Genomic DNA, 17,736 nt, shown 5'->3' on the forward strand with positions numbered 1-17,736 from the left:
TAAAGAGAATTTTGAAAGCTATGCATGTGGGAACAAAAAAAAATCTATTTTCATGAGAACTAAATATTAAAAACTTTCCCCAATCTGTATAATATATAAACTGTGAAAAGTACTCCCCATGCATTCTGTAAAATGTATAAGCTATGCACATACTATTTAAGGAACTCAAGAAAGAACCTCATAAAATGAGACACACCAAAGAAAGATGTTCCTCTTAAATATCATTAAGTTGAATCTTTGGTAGAGGTTGGATAAGTTCATATTTCATTCAAATTGAAATGTAACATTTCCCAGAAATAAAAAAGAAAAAACATGACATACGGCACAGAGAAAGGAAGGAATGCCTGTAAAAGTACTGTTTCAGAGCAAGAACTTACACTTGAATTATTAAAGAATTTCTGATCATCTTACCTCCCATGTTTTCCAAGCCATTAATCACTGTCTCTCTGATCTACAAATCAAAATAACTGGAATTAATTTTCTTTCTTACTTTTCAAGGGCAAACTATTCAGCACTTTTCCCTTTTAAGAAAGTAATATGCATAATAAATCCTATTTTTATGAATGAAATCTGTTTTTCCCCATCAACTAATATGGTTTTTTTCTTTCCCCCTCTCATACTCTACCCCTAAGCATCTCTGCCAAATAAACAAATTTAATTTAAAAAATTTTCTACCAAAATCAAAGCAGCTGCAAACAAAATGTAATCTTTGTTGTTGTTCAGTCACTTTCAATAGTGTCTCACTCTGTATGACCCCATTTGGGGTTTTCTTGGCAAAGATACTGAAGTGATTTGCCATTTCTTTCTCAAGTTCATTTTACAGACAAGGAAGCTGAGGCAAACAAGGTTAAGTGACTTGCCCAGGATCACACACCTAGTAAGTGTCAGAGGCCAAATTCACGAAGATGAATCTCCCTGACTCCAGGCCCAGTACTCTATCCACAGCGCTACTTAGCTGCCCTATAACCTTTGTAAAGGATAACTTTTAGTAAGACTAATTAAATATTTGTTTTCTATTGTATAATTTAGAATTTTTACATTAAGTAACAATTTTAAAAAGTAGGAGTGTGCACACATTTTGAATCAGCCATTTTTTCCCAAATGGCTAAGAAATTAATTGATTAATTCTTAACAGGTTCCTTCTAACTTCTAACCTCCTTTCCCTCCTACACTTTACTGAAAGTAAACTGTTGGGCTAGATGATCATTAAGAAATCTTTTCTATCTACAATACTTTCTTTGATGTACCTGCCCCCTATAATTATACAGATAGAGACACTACGGAAGTGGAATATTGTATACACCATCAGATTCACTGTGTCTTGAGTAGTTATATTGAACTGCTTTTCTCTTTTTTCCCCCCCAATTACTCTTTGTTACAAGGCATGGTTCACTGGGTAGGAGAGTGGTAAAGGGTATATTCGGAGATGATTTGATATCAAAACAAAAGAAATTTTTTAAAAAAGAAATCCTGCCATGAAAAATGTTTTCTTTGAAATATTTCTGGTACTCATTTCTTCCTCTCCATTTTCACTGCCACCTGAAGGAATGCAGTACACCAAGGTGACAAAATACAGAGGAGAAAAAAGATCAGAAATCCCAGTCTTTGCCTCCCTACTTCAGAAGGACCAAGTCTCAGATTGGGTGATAGAAACATCAGATGAGAACACTTCCAGCACAGTCACCAATCCACACCGAATATCAGGGCTATCAGTATAGTAAGGTCATTACCAGAGGGGGAGTCAAGATGGTGGAGTAGCAGCAAGTACAGTGAGCTCCCCAAGAACCCTCCTCTAACTCCTCCAAAGACAGATAGAAAATGCACCAGGCTTGACTATACATGTTTGTACTGGATTTTACATTTCTTTCTTCCTCAGTGGGCAGAGGGAGGAGGAAGAAAATTTGGAACTAAAGATAAAAGTTTTTAAAAAGAAAAGAAAAAGAAAATGTACCAGAATGAATCCTGATGGGGAAATTCAAGGAAAAAAAAAAGTAAAGTAAGTCATTCTTCAAGCCCAGGTCAGACACAGATCTACAGACACTGGGCGGATCTGGTCAAAAGTGCACTACGTGGAACATTCCAGTGCAGAGGGTCTAGGAGCATTCTACTGAAACTCTACATGTATGTTGCTCAGGCCCACATCCAGGTCAGGAACATGCAGAGCTTAGACCAGTGAGGGAGTGATCAGACTTTGCCCTGGATCCTGATGATCACCCAGGGAACACTGAAAACTTGCAGGTCCCCAACCTAAGCAGTCCCTGAGATTCTAGAATAACTCAGTCCTCAATAACCCCAAGAAAGTAGGAACAGGACTGGCCCAGACTTTTCCTACAAAAGTAGACAAAGCTTAGCCCTAACATCAGTTCTAAAGTCAGGAAGCAGGCTGGAAGAATGAGCAAATAAAAAAAGAATCCCACCATAAAAAGCTATTATGACAACAGGGATGCTCAAGACATAAATCCAGAAGAAAAGAATGATTCCAAAATGTCTATAAGCAGAGGTTCAAAGGAAAACATAGTTTGGGTACACATTCAATTAGAATTCCTGAAAAAAAAAACTAATCTAGAGCTTTAAAAAAGAAAGGATAACATTTTTAATAAATGAGAGCACTAGAGGAAAACAATTGGAAAAGAAATAAAAGCAACTGAAGAAAAAATTGGAAAGAGAAAGGGAAATCTTAGCAAAATAGGTACAAAATTATGAGAGTGGACCAAATAGATGCTAATAACTCCATGAATCAGTAAGAAATATTGAAACAAAGTCAAAAGACTGAAAAAAAGAAGAAAATGTAAATTATCTCATAGCAAAGGGGTAGAGAGCTTGAAATGTGATATTCCAGAAGTCAAATGATATAGGCTTACAAGCAAGAATAATTTACCTGGCAAAACTAATTATAATGTTACAGGAGGAAAATTGAAACTCAAACAAAAAGGAAAGGGAAGAAGAAGAAAACAAGGGAAGAAGAAGAAAACAAGGGAAGGTCGATTAAGAAAGAAATTTGTACTAAGAAAAACAAACTATAAATTTATGTAAACATATTTATAGTTTTTTTTGCAGGGGCAAAGAATTGGAATCTGAGGGGATGTCTACCAATTGGGAGAATTGCTGAATAAGTTATGGTATATAAATGGCGATCTCCTACTACTGTGCTATAAGAAACAATGAAGGGGATAGTTTCAGAGAAACCTAGGAAGACTTGTATGAAGTGATATAGAGTGAAGTGAGAATAAATAGAATATATTATATAATTATATTAATATTATAAAGACTTAGAAGCTATGATGAGGTAATAATGATAAACTATGATTCCACAGGACTAGTGATAAACTACGTTACCCAGCTCATGAAGGAATATATAGTGCCTGAACACGAATATGAACTAAATTAGGAAAGATAAGTGGGAGCCAAATTATAGAGGGATTTAGATGCCAGCCAGAGGAATTTGTATTTTATCTTAAAGGCAAATAAGGAATTACCAATAAATGGAGTTGAAAATGATAGGTAAAGAAGTATAGGTAGCAAGTGTAAGTAATCATCTCTAGGAATTTAGATATTAAATGGAGAAGAGATATAGGACATTAAAGAAATGGAAGGGTCAAGGGAAGATTTTTTTTTAAAAATGAGTAGACTGAGGCTTGTTTGTAAGCAATGGGGAAAGAGCTAGTAAACAGGGCAAGACTAAACTTCAGAGGAAATGACTGATTCCAGAGCTGATAGGGAAGAAAGGTATCAAGTGCACAAGTAGAGGAACTGGCCTCGGCAAAGATCTACCTCTATCTCACACATCAGAGGAAAACAGGGACTAGGGAGATGGTGTATAGCGGGTTCTGAGATATGACATAGGAAAGAAGAAAGAGCTCATGGCATATAACCTTTATTTTCTCAGTAAAATAAAAATTGAGATCCTCTTCTAAGAGGGAAGAGTAGAAGAAGAAAAAGAAGTAGAGGAAGTTTAGAAGGCCTGACAAAAAAAGAGAAAATTTGGAACAGCCATTTCAGGTAGCAGAATAAAGATTCATGCAGGGCATAATTACAAGATAGCCATGTGGAAGTAAAGACTCATTGGAGGTAAGGCAGTATAAATTTTGGTGGATCTGGTCAGCATGGATTGTGTGCCTTCCTCCATCTGCATTCTTTGGTATTCAAAACAAGTATAAATAGGCAAGAGGTGGGGGATAACCCAGAGTTTAGATGTGGCAAAGCATGAGTGACATCAGGACAAGATCTGAGCTACAAAAGTATATATAAATAGCGGGTCAACTACAGGGTCAAAACTAAAGGGAGGAAAGTGAGGCAAGTATAGGGATGATAGATTGGAAAACAGGAAAGGGTAAGGAAGTTGTGCTGAGGACAAAGAATAAGTTTAGGAGAAGTGAGACAAAGAAAGAGATGGAAGGATAGAGGTTATCAGACAAAATTACAGAATTCAAGATCAAGGAAGTAGCTAGTATAATAGTGAAGTCTGTGAATTTTAAAATGTGACTGTTCCTGTGGGTGGAAGGAAGGAGTGAATTGGGAGTTCCAGGGACATCATTATGTATGCTCAAGTCCCTGAATATGTGGGCAGATCAGGGGTGGGGAAGACTACAAGACCGGTATTGAATGCTTTGAGAAAGAAAGGAGAATCACCGGGAAGCCAGGTGATGGCTGACTAGGATTTGTATAGGGAAATAGAGATGGATGAAGTAGACTTCAAAGGAGAACAAGCTGCTGAGTAATGGGGTAAAGGGACAGTACAGACACAGCAGTGAGGATCAAGGAGTATGGCAACTTCTCTTTCTAGTCCGTTTGGAAGGCATTCCAGAGAAGATGGCCAGGGATGTAGTATGTATGAGAGGGAGCCAGGTTTCCATGACTATAAGTATATGGAAAGGATGCAAAAGGAAGGGATCTGGAGATGGGATTCACCATGAAGATGGGGCTCCAGAAAGCATAATGGAATGGAAGGACAAGAAAACAGTCTGTGAATGGAAAGAACTAAAGTAGATAGGGATGAGAGAGTAAAGACTGTTAGAAGAGGTGCGTTTTCACCTCAGTAGATGGCAACCTCAATTACAGGGAGCAGGAGGTGGGAGTCTGTTAGCCACAAGATATGGGAAGAACCAGTTGACTGGTTTCCATTTTCTCAAGTCTCAATATAACTGAGAATTCTGGTGCAGGAGCAGTTTCCATAGCTTATCATTCCTCATGCTGGGAAGTTGGCAATGTAGGCAAGAGGTGTCAGGGAGCACTATCTGAATGCTAAAAGGATTTTGGTGATCCCTGGAGATCCATGGAACACCCTTTGAGAATTCATGAGCTACAGATTTTTATTCAAATCCTATCTCAGTACTGGAATACCCTCAGAAACAAAGTAATACAATCTTCATATCAATATGGTTTTTATTTAAATTAACTGTAGTGAGCAACTGGACACTTATCCCAGCTATGTAATTTGAACTAACTATACTGAGGATAACAATCTGATTTTTCAAACTACACAGAAATTCAGACTCACTACATTTGAGGAATAAGATAAAAGGAATACATTGATAAGGACATAGGATCAAGTCCTACCTTTAATTTTCCTTCTTTAAACCACTGACTCAGTTGTAGAATTCCAGACTCAAATTTGTCCTTGTAATCAAACAACAGAAATCTTTCCCTATTGAAAAATAAAAGACAGCAATCTAAAACAGGAGAAAAGCAAGATCAGATAATTTCACAAGCCTCTGAAATCTTTTCATGGGACAAATATCATGGCTCAATTATACTGAGTTCAGTCAGATGTGGTTTAGAAAAATGTTATGAAAATAAAATATAACAGGGAGTCAATGTCAAAATAATTATCTGAGTTAAGAAAACCTATTTACTGGGTTTCAAGTGGTTTTTAAATGCATAGCACTACCCTGCTGGGTTTCAACTCCAAGGAATAAGATGCCCCTCCCAAGATAAGCTCATTACATCTAATCTCATCACCACAATGCTAAATCAAGCCCTGAGTGACGTGACCTCCCTTACCCTCCTCTCCCCTCTGATTGGAGGGCTGGCAGGTGAAGTACTAAAGCCTTCCCAATGCCTTCCTTTATAGAGGGAAGAAGGTAGGCTCTCAGCTCCTCTCTCCACTTTGCATCTGCTTCTCTGCCTGGTCTCAACTCCAGGGAACAAGATGCTCCCCAGTGTTCCTCATGGCACCTCCCCTCACACCTTTCCTGCCTCCTTTTGTATGTTGTCTCCCCCCAATTAAATTGTAAACTCCTTGAAGGCAAGAAGTGTCTTTCTTTTTATTAATTGTATTCCCAGCCTTTAGCACAATGGCTGGCACATACTAGGCACTTAATAAAATGTTTATTGGATTGGATTGGGATGGGGGAACAGCTCTGGGCAAAGAAGCATATCTATCTATATGCATATCAAAAAAGCATGTCTTTGTATGTGTATGTGTGTATATATACATGTGTGTATGTGTGTGTATATATATATATACACATATAGTATATTGCATATATAGTTTAATATGGTAGTAAATAAAGAAAAGAAAGAATACCTTGTGATGTTTTTTGTTTTCAGAATTGACTCTACCTCAGGCAGCAACGGGGGAGGATGAGCCATATCATTATTGTACTGAGAAATCTGGCCACACAGGATAACATGGCCGTTCTGATTCATCTGTTCAGAGAAAATTGATTACTATCCCCCCAAGAAATAGATTTTTCTCTATAGTTACTAAATATAAATAATATAAATAAATATAAATAAAATAATAATATAAAATAAACAAAATATAATAATGTATTCTATATAACATATAATAATATAAATATAATAAATAAATATAAACAAATATATTTATATATCATATATAAATAATCTAAATAAATATAAATAATATACATAAATATAAAGCTGCTTTATGAAAAGTATAATGTTTTCATAAAATAAGTGTTAATATCAATTGGGGAATGGCTAAACAAGCTATGATATATGACCGTAATGTGATATTACTGTGCTATAAGAATTGAGAAGCAAGATGATTTCAGAAAAACCAGGAAAGACTTACATGAAGTGATGCAAAGTAAAGTGAACAGACCCAGGAGAAAACATTGTACACAATAACAATATTGTTCAATGAAGAACTGTGAATGACTTAGCTATTCTCAGCAATTCAATGATCCAAGACAATCCCAAAGGACTAATGATGAAGCATACTATCTGCCTCCAGAGAAAGAACTGATATTGTTTGAATACAGACTGAAGCATGCTATTTGTCTCTTTCTTTCATTTTTCCTTTTATTTGACTCTTCTTGTACAAAGTAACTAATATGGAAATATTTTACATGATTGCACATGTATAACCTATATCTGATTGCTTGCCATCTCAGGGATGGGGGAGGAGGGAGAAGAGGAGGGAGGCAGGAAGAGACAGAATTTGGAACTCGAAACTTTAAATAAAAATGTTTTTAAAATTAAAAAAAAAGATTTATTAAAATATTAATAAGTGTCAATGAAAGCAGCCTTGGAAGCTAAGAAAACAAACACTTTGACTATTCCATTAATAGTAACTTAAGAGATTTTTTTCTTGGGGGGGTTGACTCTTATCTATGGCATGTCTTTATGAACATCAAATGGTAAGCAAGTGGATATATAGACGAGGTGAAACTTGCTAACCAGGAAAAAAAATGTAATATTAAAATTCTGTAATTTTAAGGAAACATAAGTTCATCTTCAAATATTCACTTAACTTAATTTTACAGATGAGGCAAACAGAGTAAGTGACTTGTCCAGGGTCACACAGCTAGTAAGTGTCTGAGGCCCAATTTGAACTCAGGATAGATGAAGACTCTTTCTGGCTCCAGTCCTGGAGCTCTATCCACTGTGCCACCTACCTGTCTTTGTACTGGCTGCCCCCAAATGCCTAAAATGTATTCTCTTCTCACCACTATCTGTTGGAATTCCCATTTTCCTTCAAGATTCATCTCAGTACAAGATTCACTGTCTTGTTTTCAGGAGCTACTAATGCCCTCCCTCTCTCAAAAGTCTCTTGTATTTATTTTTTATATATTTGTAAATGTATGTAAAGTCTCCTCTATTAAGAGGGCAACATCTGTTTTGCTTTTGTCTTTGTATCCCTAGTGGCAGATATTTAGTAGGTAGTTAATCAGTTTTTGTTGACTAACTGCTCTTATTGTAACTCTGGAAGACACACAAATGAGATGCTGAGCATGATTATATTGAAGAAGGCAATAATAAACTATCAGACTGTTCTATGAGAGCAAACATAGAACTTGGAGGAATTGTTTTTGGCTGGTGACTCAGAGTAACAAAGTGTGTGTGCGTGTGTGCGTGTGTGTGTGTGTGTATGTGTGTGTGTGTAAAACAACAGAAATAATAATTAATTATTCAAATTAATAGCATGAAGTTATCAATCACCTGGCGTATAACAGTATCGCTGATGACACCACCAACATTGTCAAAGTAAACATCCACTCCAGATGGACAAACCTCACGGAGTTGTTTTGCCACATTCCCTTTCTTATAATTAATTGCAGCATCAAAGCCCAGTTCTGAGACCAAGATGGAGCACTTCTCATTTGTTCCACAAATTCCCACCACTCTGGAACAACCTTCCAAACGGCCAATCTATAAGAATAGAAGTCTGAATATTAAATAGTTTTATATTTTTATAACAGTACCTAGAATGGTTGAAAAGCTGTAAGCTACTACAAGTATGTACTGGCATTTACTACAGTTCAGGTCAGGTCACAATTTTTAAACTTTTGACCAAAGGTTACTGAAAGACTTAAAGAGATACAATGATACAGGATACAAGGTGATGTTTAAAACAAATCATAAAGATATAAGTAGAACAGAGAGTTTACAAGTAGATATCTTAGATATATTTATATAAAAGGAATCATCAGATCAATAACACATCACAACGCTACAATGTGAACCTAAGTTTCTGAGCTTGAGAGATTCCAAAAAAGTATTCAGAAAAAATTGTACTCTGTAAGTTCTCATTATGAATATATGTTTATTACATTTCATCTGTATAATATATATGTATATATATATGTGTATACATATATATGTGTGTGTGTATGTGTATATATATATATATATATATATGTATATGGAAATGTTTAAAAGCATACTGTAAAGGCCATTCACTGGTTCTGAAAAAAATATATCAGGTAAAACAACCAGGTAGCAGGTAGTTCCATAGAAATAATGCTTCAGAACATATCAATAACCCAACTGATGTTCAAAAGTTATGTTCAAAACATAAGCTCAGATTGTCACCAGCTATTTGATTTGTACTAAATTATAGTGTAACAGTTTCTCAATGGTATAGTGTTGTTTGGTTACAACGTATTAAGATGTTACTGTAAAAATGACATTACTTAGAGTAACATTAAACTCAGTACATCTGTACTAAATTCTATATTTTTGTGTGCAATGATTTATCGTTTATTTGGAATTTTTAAAAACCAGATAAGTTATGGTTTTAACAGATTTACTCATTATAATATGAAATTTCAGAAAGGTGTTTTTTTCTGATTGTTTCCATCATAGCAGTTGGTCATTTACATCTAATTCTGTTTTTTCTAAATTTCTCATAAATGGTGAACTATACCCCAAATAAATTGCCAAATTGCAGCATGTTTATTTTTAAGAACAGCAGTAACATAGTTGACTAGTTATACACAACCCCTTCTACCAGAACTATTTAGGCAAAACATTACATGTGCTTCTTAATCTGATACTTCTGCCTGTCTAGTTTTATATCGAGACTTCTGTTATAGATGTGGCTTTTTAAAAATCAAGTAACTAATCATGAGGAAAGTTTACCTGGCCAGCCAATGATCCACAAGCACCTGCAGCTCCACTGACAACCATTGTCTGGTTGGAACCAACAGTTATGTGACCTTTTTCTTTAATTCCAAGAAAAGAAGTCAATCCTGTTGTACCAATAGCACCAAGAAAGTAAGAAAGGTGTCCATCTACAAGTTGTGGGTCTACCTAAAATAAAATATGCACATATTTTAATATCACAGTATAGATTTCTATTAGAGTTTAAACAGGAAACATTGGTGGAAATTAACCCTATATCATTTCTGCTACAGTAAAGTACCTATACTCTAAAGGAACTAAAGTATAAGGCTAGACCAAAAGCAGTATGGCAAAGCAGATAAAGAGTTGGGACTAAAAGTCAGGAAGACCTAGTTCTGCCTGTCACAATTGGCTGTGTGACTGTGGGCAAGTCATGTAACCTCTCAGTGACCACAAACGACTCTCACACTCAGATGCCAAATAGTTGTCAATTGGCATTGGAAGAGGCACTTTTCTTCACTGGAATACTAATATATGCTATCCAAAAAATGGCAACATTAGAATATGGAATCTCTAATCAAAGCCTCAAGCTAAAATTCAACCTCCAAAATGTCAAATGTTGTGACTGTGGGAAAACAGGGACACTGACATGCTATTAGTAGAGCAAATGATACAGTCATTTTGGAAAGCAATTGGGAATAACCCAAGGAGTTATTAAACTGTACATTCCCTTTAATTTAGCTATATCACTACTAGTGGTATAGAAATCAAAGAAAAAGGAAAACATCCTATATGTATAAAAATATTTATAGTAGCACTTTTTGTAGTGGCAGAGAAATGGAATCTATAGGGGTTGAACCAATTATAACATATTAATATAATGGAATATTATTGTGCTATAAGAAATAATGAAAGAAAGAATTTCAGAGAAACTTGGGACTACTTAAACTTATACAGAGTGAAGTGAGCAGAACCAGGATAATATTTAAACTACAACAATATTGAAAAAAAAAGTTTTTGGAGCACTTAAAAATTCTAATCAATGCAATGACCAATCATAATTCCAGAGGACCAATGATGAAAGGAAGTGGAAAAGAAGGGAAACTATGATAATTCTTTCATCAGCAAAAAATGCCATTAATATGAAAAGTCATGGTCTCCGCTTTAGGTGCTCAAGATTTTTTGTTTGTTTGTTTATCTGCTTTTCTACACAGCTCTTCCACTAATTAGCTATGTGATCTTGGGAAAATAACTCAGTCTTCCTTTGTTTCAGTTTCCTGATCTGTAGAATGAAGGGATATTACTGGATAACCTTCAAGGTTCCTTCCAACTAAGATCTGATTTTTAAATCAATCCCCATAATGAAATAATAATAATTCCTCACATTGGTATAATAACACTTTAAGGTTTGGAAAGCAATTTCCTTATAACCCTGTAAGGCAGGTAATGCAGATTGTTAGTGGCTTTCACCAGGGTCAGCATTAGGCCAAACTATGGAGTATGATTTCAGGACTTCTTCGTTGTTCTTTCTGCACCTTTAAACACCTTTCCTTCCCCCACATAGTCATTGTCCCCATGCTGCCTTCCAGCTACTTAGCTCTCAGCTGCAATATTCTTTCATTTTTCCTGTATCCTCCTTTCACAACTTAACTGTCTTCTAAATTAGTCCTTTAGCAATCTCCAACTTCTCTTAGGAAAAATTCTGGTTGAGACGTGCCACACTAGTGCTTGTAGGTTAGTAGTAACAACACATATGTGTATTTTAACAGTTACTTTTAACAAATGATGAAAGTTTCAAGGCCTAAGGCAGGCCAACTTGTGAGTGGGAAGTTAGGAGATGAGAATTTCTCACTAAACCTTCAAATCATACCACCATAAAGCCCCTAGTTGTTACCATGAAGTGACAAAAGTCCCTTGACTTCAGTTTTAAGCATAATTGTAGACAGTAAATGAAAGTCATTAACTCTACTTTCAGTGAAAACACAGTTAATTTTTATATAACTTATTCTTTATATAAATTTTCAAGTAATAAAAAGGAATGAGGATCACATAATCAATTAATTGTTGGTATAGATTTTGATACATTTAATGAGTGAGTAGTCAGAAGAAACTGGATGACTTCATTCCTTTCTTGATGTTAAGCAGAATCAAATGCCAAGGAAAAAATGAATTGAGAATCATAGAAAATATAAATGCACTGTTTATTAGAAATTACCTTTTCAAGGGTATTTCCATCTAAAATAGCCTTCGTCTGCCAGGGCCAATTAAAATAAGTCACAAAATCGCCTTTAGCCCAATTTGCATGTTTACTCTCTTCTATAACTCCAACACCTCCACCATCAATCACTTCAGAGAGCTGCCAAGGCTTTATAAAGTCAGCTCCACTGTAATCATTCATTCTAATACGCTGAAAACCAAAAACATTGATTAGGAGAATTCTGAAAATATTTCACTTATGTACTTATCTAGAAACCATTAAAAAGGGATATATTGAATGATGTTGAGAAAAAAATGAAATAGTGTTAAGTACAAAGCATTCCTCTGAGATACAAAACAAAATTTTATCTTCCCCCTTCCTTTCTCTCTTCTCAGCTATTGACTATTTAAAGAATATCTCTCTTAAAAAAGATACTGGAAAATGCCTGTTTAAAGGATACAGAGGATTTTAAATATCCTTGTGATAATCCTGATGAAACCATAAAGTATTATTATCTCACAAACTCTTCCACTCCCCAAACCTGCAAAAAAAAAAATTATTTTTCTCATAGCTGTCCTTCTTCCCAAAGCCCTATTACGCAACCTTTTACCTCTGTCAAACAGGAATTGTTTTCAATTCATAATCCATTGCTAGTGTCACAGTTAGAAAGGGCTATGTTAAAGCTGATAAGCTATGGCAATTTCCCAATAATTCATTCTTATTAAATGGAAAGTCATCAATGTTAACAATGAAAATCACAATTAAAGGGTTGCTTCAAGAGTACCTAGAAGGAGGCACAATTATATCCTCATCAGCTCTACCAACAAATGGAACAATTCCTAAAGAAGTTAAATACTATTAGGGAACACAATGTTCTAGACTATTTTTTAAATTTGTGATTGGAAAAAAAAATTGTAAAGGATACTGACATTCACAAGCTACCAGGCTTCTTTCTTGCTTCTCTGAAATGTGACAAGCCATAATACATAAACATGAAAGACTTGGTTCCTCTCAAACCATCAGGAAAAAAAATATCATTGACAATGGCTCAAAGTTGCATGATTTATTCCATCAGGCCAGTTCCACAAAAATCAATGAAGATCTCTCATTTTAGTAACATTACACAATAAGGCTTATGAAACATGCCTAAATAGGAATTACTTAAGCTGTTTGTTGAGCCTAGTGTTATTGATCACAATGACCTCTGAGGAACAGTCTTCATAATATCATACAAGTCATGATGTGGCTAACCAATGCAAACACATAAAACTTTTAAGTATGAGAGTACTAGAGACCTCCTGGACAGAAGGAAGAGACAGATGAGGAGATTGGGAAATATTACAAGCCTGGCATAGGGGCATGATATATTAGTGATGGGGGACTTCAATTATTAAGCAAAGAAGCTAAGAATAACTTTCTGCCTTCGTGACAATTTCATCCTTCAAAAGGTGGAGGAACCAAGAAGGAGAATTTCTACTCTGAATCTAATTCTCACCAACAGGAAAAAACTGGTTGCTGAGGTAGACATGATGGGACCCAGGTAGAAGTGACCACATCCTATGAGAGTTTGTGACAGAGGAGAGGAAATCGGGACAGTATGTATTATGTGCCCTAAATTGGAAAGTCAGATTTTAAAGAGTTCAAAGGAAACAAAGTTAAGATCCCATGGAGTAAAATGCTTTAGAGGATATCAGCTCAGGAGAGCAAGGAGATAATCAAGAATGAAATTCTCATAGTCCAAACAGAAATGATTCTAAAATGGGATTTGTCTGAAAAAATTCAATTAAATAAAAATTTATTAAGCACTTACTATGTGCCAGGCACTGTGCTAAAAGCACTAGCTATACAAAAAGAGGCAAAAGACAGTACCTGTCCTTAAGGACCTTACAATGAAAAGGTTGTGGTATATGCACAGGGAATTCACCAACAAACTTAAGTTTTAAAAAGAAATGTTCAGTAGATGGAAACAAAGGCAACTGCCTTATGGAGAATGATGGCACAGCCTTGTAAAAACCATGTTAGACTGAAAAAAAAAAACCAATAGAAATTCCATTTAAAATACCTATGGGCTCAGATTTTTAGAATCTAGCCACTAGCCCACTAATGATCAGACTCCTTAAGAGTCTGACCAATATGACGATGTTCTAATAAACCTTGTCTTTGGCTGAAAAATAAAATAAAGTAAAATAACTATGAATGGTATAAAAAAACTTGTGAGTCTACCTGCCACAGGAACTATATAAGCACAATTATAAAACACTTCACACAAATCAGGACATTTAAATAACTAGAGAAATATTAATTGCTCATGAGTAAGCTCAGTCAATTTAATACAAATGACAATCCTACCTAAATTAACTTATTTATTCAGTTCCATAATACTCAAATTACTAAAGAATTACTTTATAAAGCTGGTAAAATCATAACAAAGTTCATCTAGGGGAACAAAAGTTAAGGATATCAAGGTAATCAATAAAAAAAAATGTAAGGAAGTAGGACTAGTAGTATCAAATTTTAAACTATACTACAGAGCCATAATTATCAAAACTATTTGTTACTTGGTCAGAAACAGAGAGGTAGATCAGTGGAACACATTATGTATACAACACAGAGAAACAAATGAGCATAGTAACCTAGTGCTTGATAAATCCAAAGATGCCAGCTAGTAGGGCAAGAGCTCAATATCTGACAAAAACTATTGTGAAAACTGGAAAGTAGTCTGGCAGTAATTAGGCACAGACCAACATCTCACACTGTATATAACATGATAAGCTCAAAATGGGCACATTATTCAGACATAAAGGGTGATATCATAAGGAAATTAGAGGCACTTGGAAAAAATTACCTGTCAAGATCTATGGAGAGGGGAAGAATTCAAACCAAACAAGAGACAGAGGTTTACAGGAAGTAAAATGGATAATTTTGATGATATTAAATAATTTTTTTTACACAAACAAAAGCAATGCAGCTAAAATTAGAAGAAAAACAGGGAACTAGGAAAGAAAAATTTGCATATTTGCTCTGATAAAGGTCTCATTTCTAAAATATATAGGGAACTGAGTGAAATTTATGAGAATAAGAGTCATTCCCCAAATGATAAACAGTCAAAGGACATGAATAGGCAACTTTTGGAAGAAGAAATCAAAGCTATCAATAGCCATATTAAAAATGCTCTAAAATACCAATAACAATTCTAGGGAACAATTTGGAACTAGGCCCCCAAAGCTATTAAATTGTACATACCCTTTGACCCGGTGTTACTGCTACTAGCTCTATACCCCAAAGACATAAAACAGAGGACACATATGTACAAAACTCATTATAGCAGTTCTTTTTTGTGGTGGCAAAAAACTGGAAACTGAAGGGAAGCTCACCAGTTGGCGAATGGTTGAACAAATTATGGTACATAAATGTGATAGAATACTGTTGTGCTGTAAGAAATGATGAAGGGGATGGTTTCAGCAACTGATGCAAAGTGAGGTGAGCAGAACCAGAACAATGTACACAGTAACAGCAATATTGTAAAGATAATCAAGTGTGAAACTTAGTAACTTTGATCAACATAATGACCAATTACAATTCCAAAGGACTCATCATGAAATGTATTATCAATCTCTAGAAAGAGAACTCATAGACTCAGAGTACACAATGAAACATTTTATTCTGTTTTTCTTTTTCTCACTTTTTTCCCCCTTGGAACATAGCTAATGCAGAAAATTGTTTTGCATGTAAATACATATCTGTAATGGGTTTTATTTTTCTGGCCTTCTCAGTAGGGGTAGGGAGAGAATTTGGAACTCAAAATAAAATAAAAATGAATTAAAAATTTTTTCCTTGTACTTTCAAAACAAAAAAAATTGGTAGGAATACTAAAACAGACTTTGAGGCTGGCAAGGAAAACTCAGTTCAATTAAAAGTCCTTTTTTTTTTTCCCCCCAATCCTACCTTGGGAGAAAAAGGAGAAACAAAGAAGAGATAATAACTTTGCTTGGGGTGGATGAGATAAATGACAACAGAGAGAAGACAGAACTGCTCAAATCTTATTTTACTGCTTCATTTCTCTCTGCAGAGGAGAACGACCTCTATAATATAAATGACAGAACAAAACTGACTAACAGGGAGTTGATACTCAAAATATATAAGGAGAGAGTAAGTGAGCACTTATCCATCCTAGATGAAGTTCAGTCACTTGCCCCAGATAATCTGAAAGTACTGGCAGATGTGAATGTTGAGCCACTATCAGTGATATCTGAAAGACCTTTACTGAAAATGGGAGAGGAATCACAAGATTGGGGATGGACAAAAGTCTGGATTAAAAAAAAAAAGGAAGAGAACAGAAGCTGCAAACTATTTAGATCAGTTGGTGGGACTTTGATTCCAGGAAAAGGTATTGAAAGTATAATTAAAGAGATGACTGACAAATATTTCGAAAAGATGAAGTTATGGATATTTCAATAATCATCATATGTAATAACACATTACCTTTGTGACAAATTTATCATTGGTGCCTTGCACACAGCAGGTGCTAGATTAATATTTATTGAATTGGAAAAAGAAACAAAGATCTAAAAAGGAGAGTAGTTGTTGCTGTTTGTCCTTCATTCTCAAAGAGGACCAATGACATCATGAGGGTGATGTTCTTGATGAAGCCATGCTATCTCTTTGTAATCATTGACTTTTGTCTTGCCACTGGACTTCAATGGCTCTGCAGAAGAGAATGAAGCTGACAACTTTGCTCAGCTCTGCCACACTTACATCCAATTCACAAGTAAGTCAAGACAAGTCACAGCATACTAACCTCATTTCTTTTTTTGACAGGATTACTAATATAGTAGATGAGGGGAATGCTATGGATAAAATTTACTTATATTTTAGCAAACCTTTCAATAAAGGTTTAGCTAGGTGGTACAGTGGAAACAGTATTAGGAATGGAGTTAGGAAGATCTGAGCTCAAATTGGCCTCAGACACTTTCTTGCTATGTGAACCTGAGCAAGTCACCTAACCACTGTCTGACTCATTTTCTTATCTGGCTTCCTTTAAAATTCAGCTCAAGGGCCACCTCCATCATGCCATGCTTGGTCCCCATAAAGTAAGCACACTTCTTAGGTATGCTAAGAACAAAAGAAAACTGCCCTAGACATTCAATGTGCCATTCTTTGAAAATTAGTCTATCCAGTCAAGATACTCCAATGCCCTAGTGCACTGGGCTAAGCACTGGCGATACAAAGAATGGAGGGAAAAACAATCGTTGCTCTTGTGAAGTTCATAGGCTCATGGGGAGATGAGATGAAAACAAAACCCAACAAGCATGAGATATATTAGAGATGATTAATGAAGGGAAGGCACTAGCAGTAAGGGGGAACAGGAAAGGCTTCCTGTAGAGGATTTGAAGGAAGCCAGGGACACCAGGAGTGGAGATGGGAGACAGAGCATTCCAGGTATGGAGAATAGACAGTGAAAATGCCTGGAGTCAGGAGATGGAGCGTCTTGTTCAAGGATCAGCCAAGAGACCAATGTCCCTGGATGGTAGATTCCATGGCAGGGGGAGCAAGGTGTAAGGAGACTGAAAGTTAGCAAAGTTGTTCAAGGTTTTGGTTGCCAGACAGAGGGTTTTATATTTAGTCCTGGAGGTGATGGAGAGCCACTGGAATTGCCTGAATAAGGAGTCTGACCTGAGTGCTAGGAAGATTGATTTGATGGATGAGTGAACAATGGACTGGAATGA

The 17,736-nt window shown here is 35.6% G+C and overlaps 1 protein-coding gene across 3 annotated transcripts in view; it reads right to left on the bottom strand.

Moving 5' to 3' along the window:
- The window catches only part of LOC114030116 (prostaglandin reductase 2-like), a 39,563-nt gene that overhangs the window by 1,249 nt on the left and 20,578 nt on the right, over positions 1–17,736 (bottom strand). For all 3 annotated transcript variants that reach the window (XM_027844824.1, XM_027844826.1, XM_027844823.1), the window contains 6 exons: positions 12,029–12,220; positions 9,832–10,002; positions 8,410–8,619; positions 6,527–6,648; positions 5,557–5,644; positions 412–451 (listed from right to left, as the gene is read on the bottom strand). In XM_027844824.1, the coding sequence (XP_027700625.1) occupies positions 412–451; positions 5,557–5,644; positions 6,527–6,648; positions 8,410–8,619; positions 9,832–10,002; positions 12,029–12,220 (823 nt within the window). The remainder of the gene's footprint in view (positions 1–411; positions 452–5,556; positions 5,645–6,526; positions 6,649–8,409; positions 8,620–9,831; positions 10,003–12,028; positions 12,221–17,736) is intronic.

Source organism: Vombatus ursinus, unplaced genomic scaffold (assembly GCF_900497805.2).
Source record: "Vombatus ursinus unplaced genomic scaffold, bare-nosed wombat genome assembly UNPS02014945.1, whole genome shotgun sequence".
NCBI classification, from domain to species: Eukaryota; Metazoa; Chordata; class Mammalia; order Diprotodontia; family Vombatidae; genus Vombatus; species Vombatus ursinus.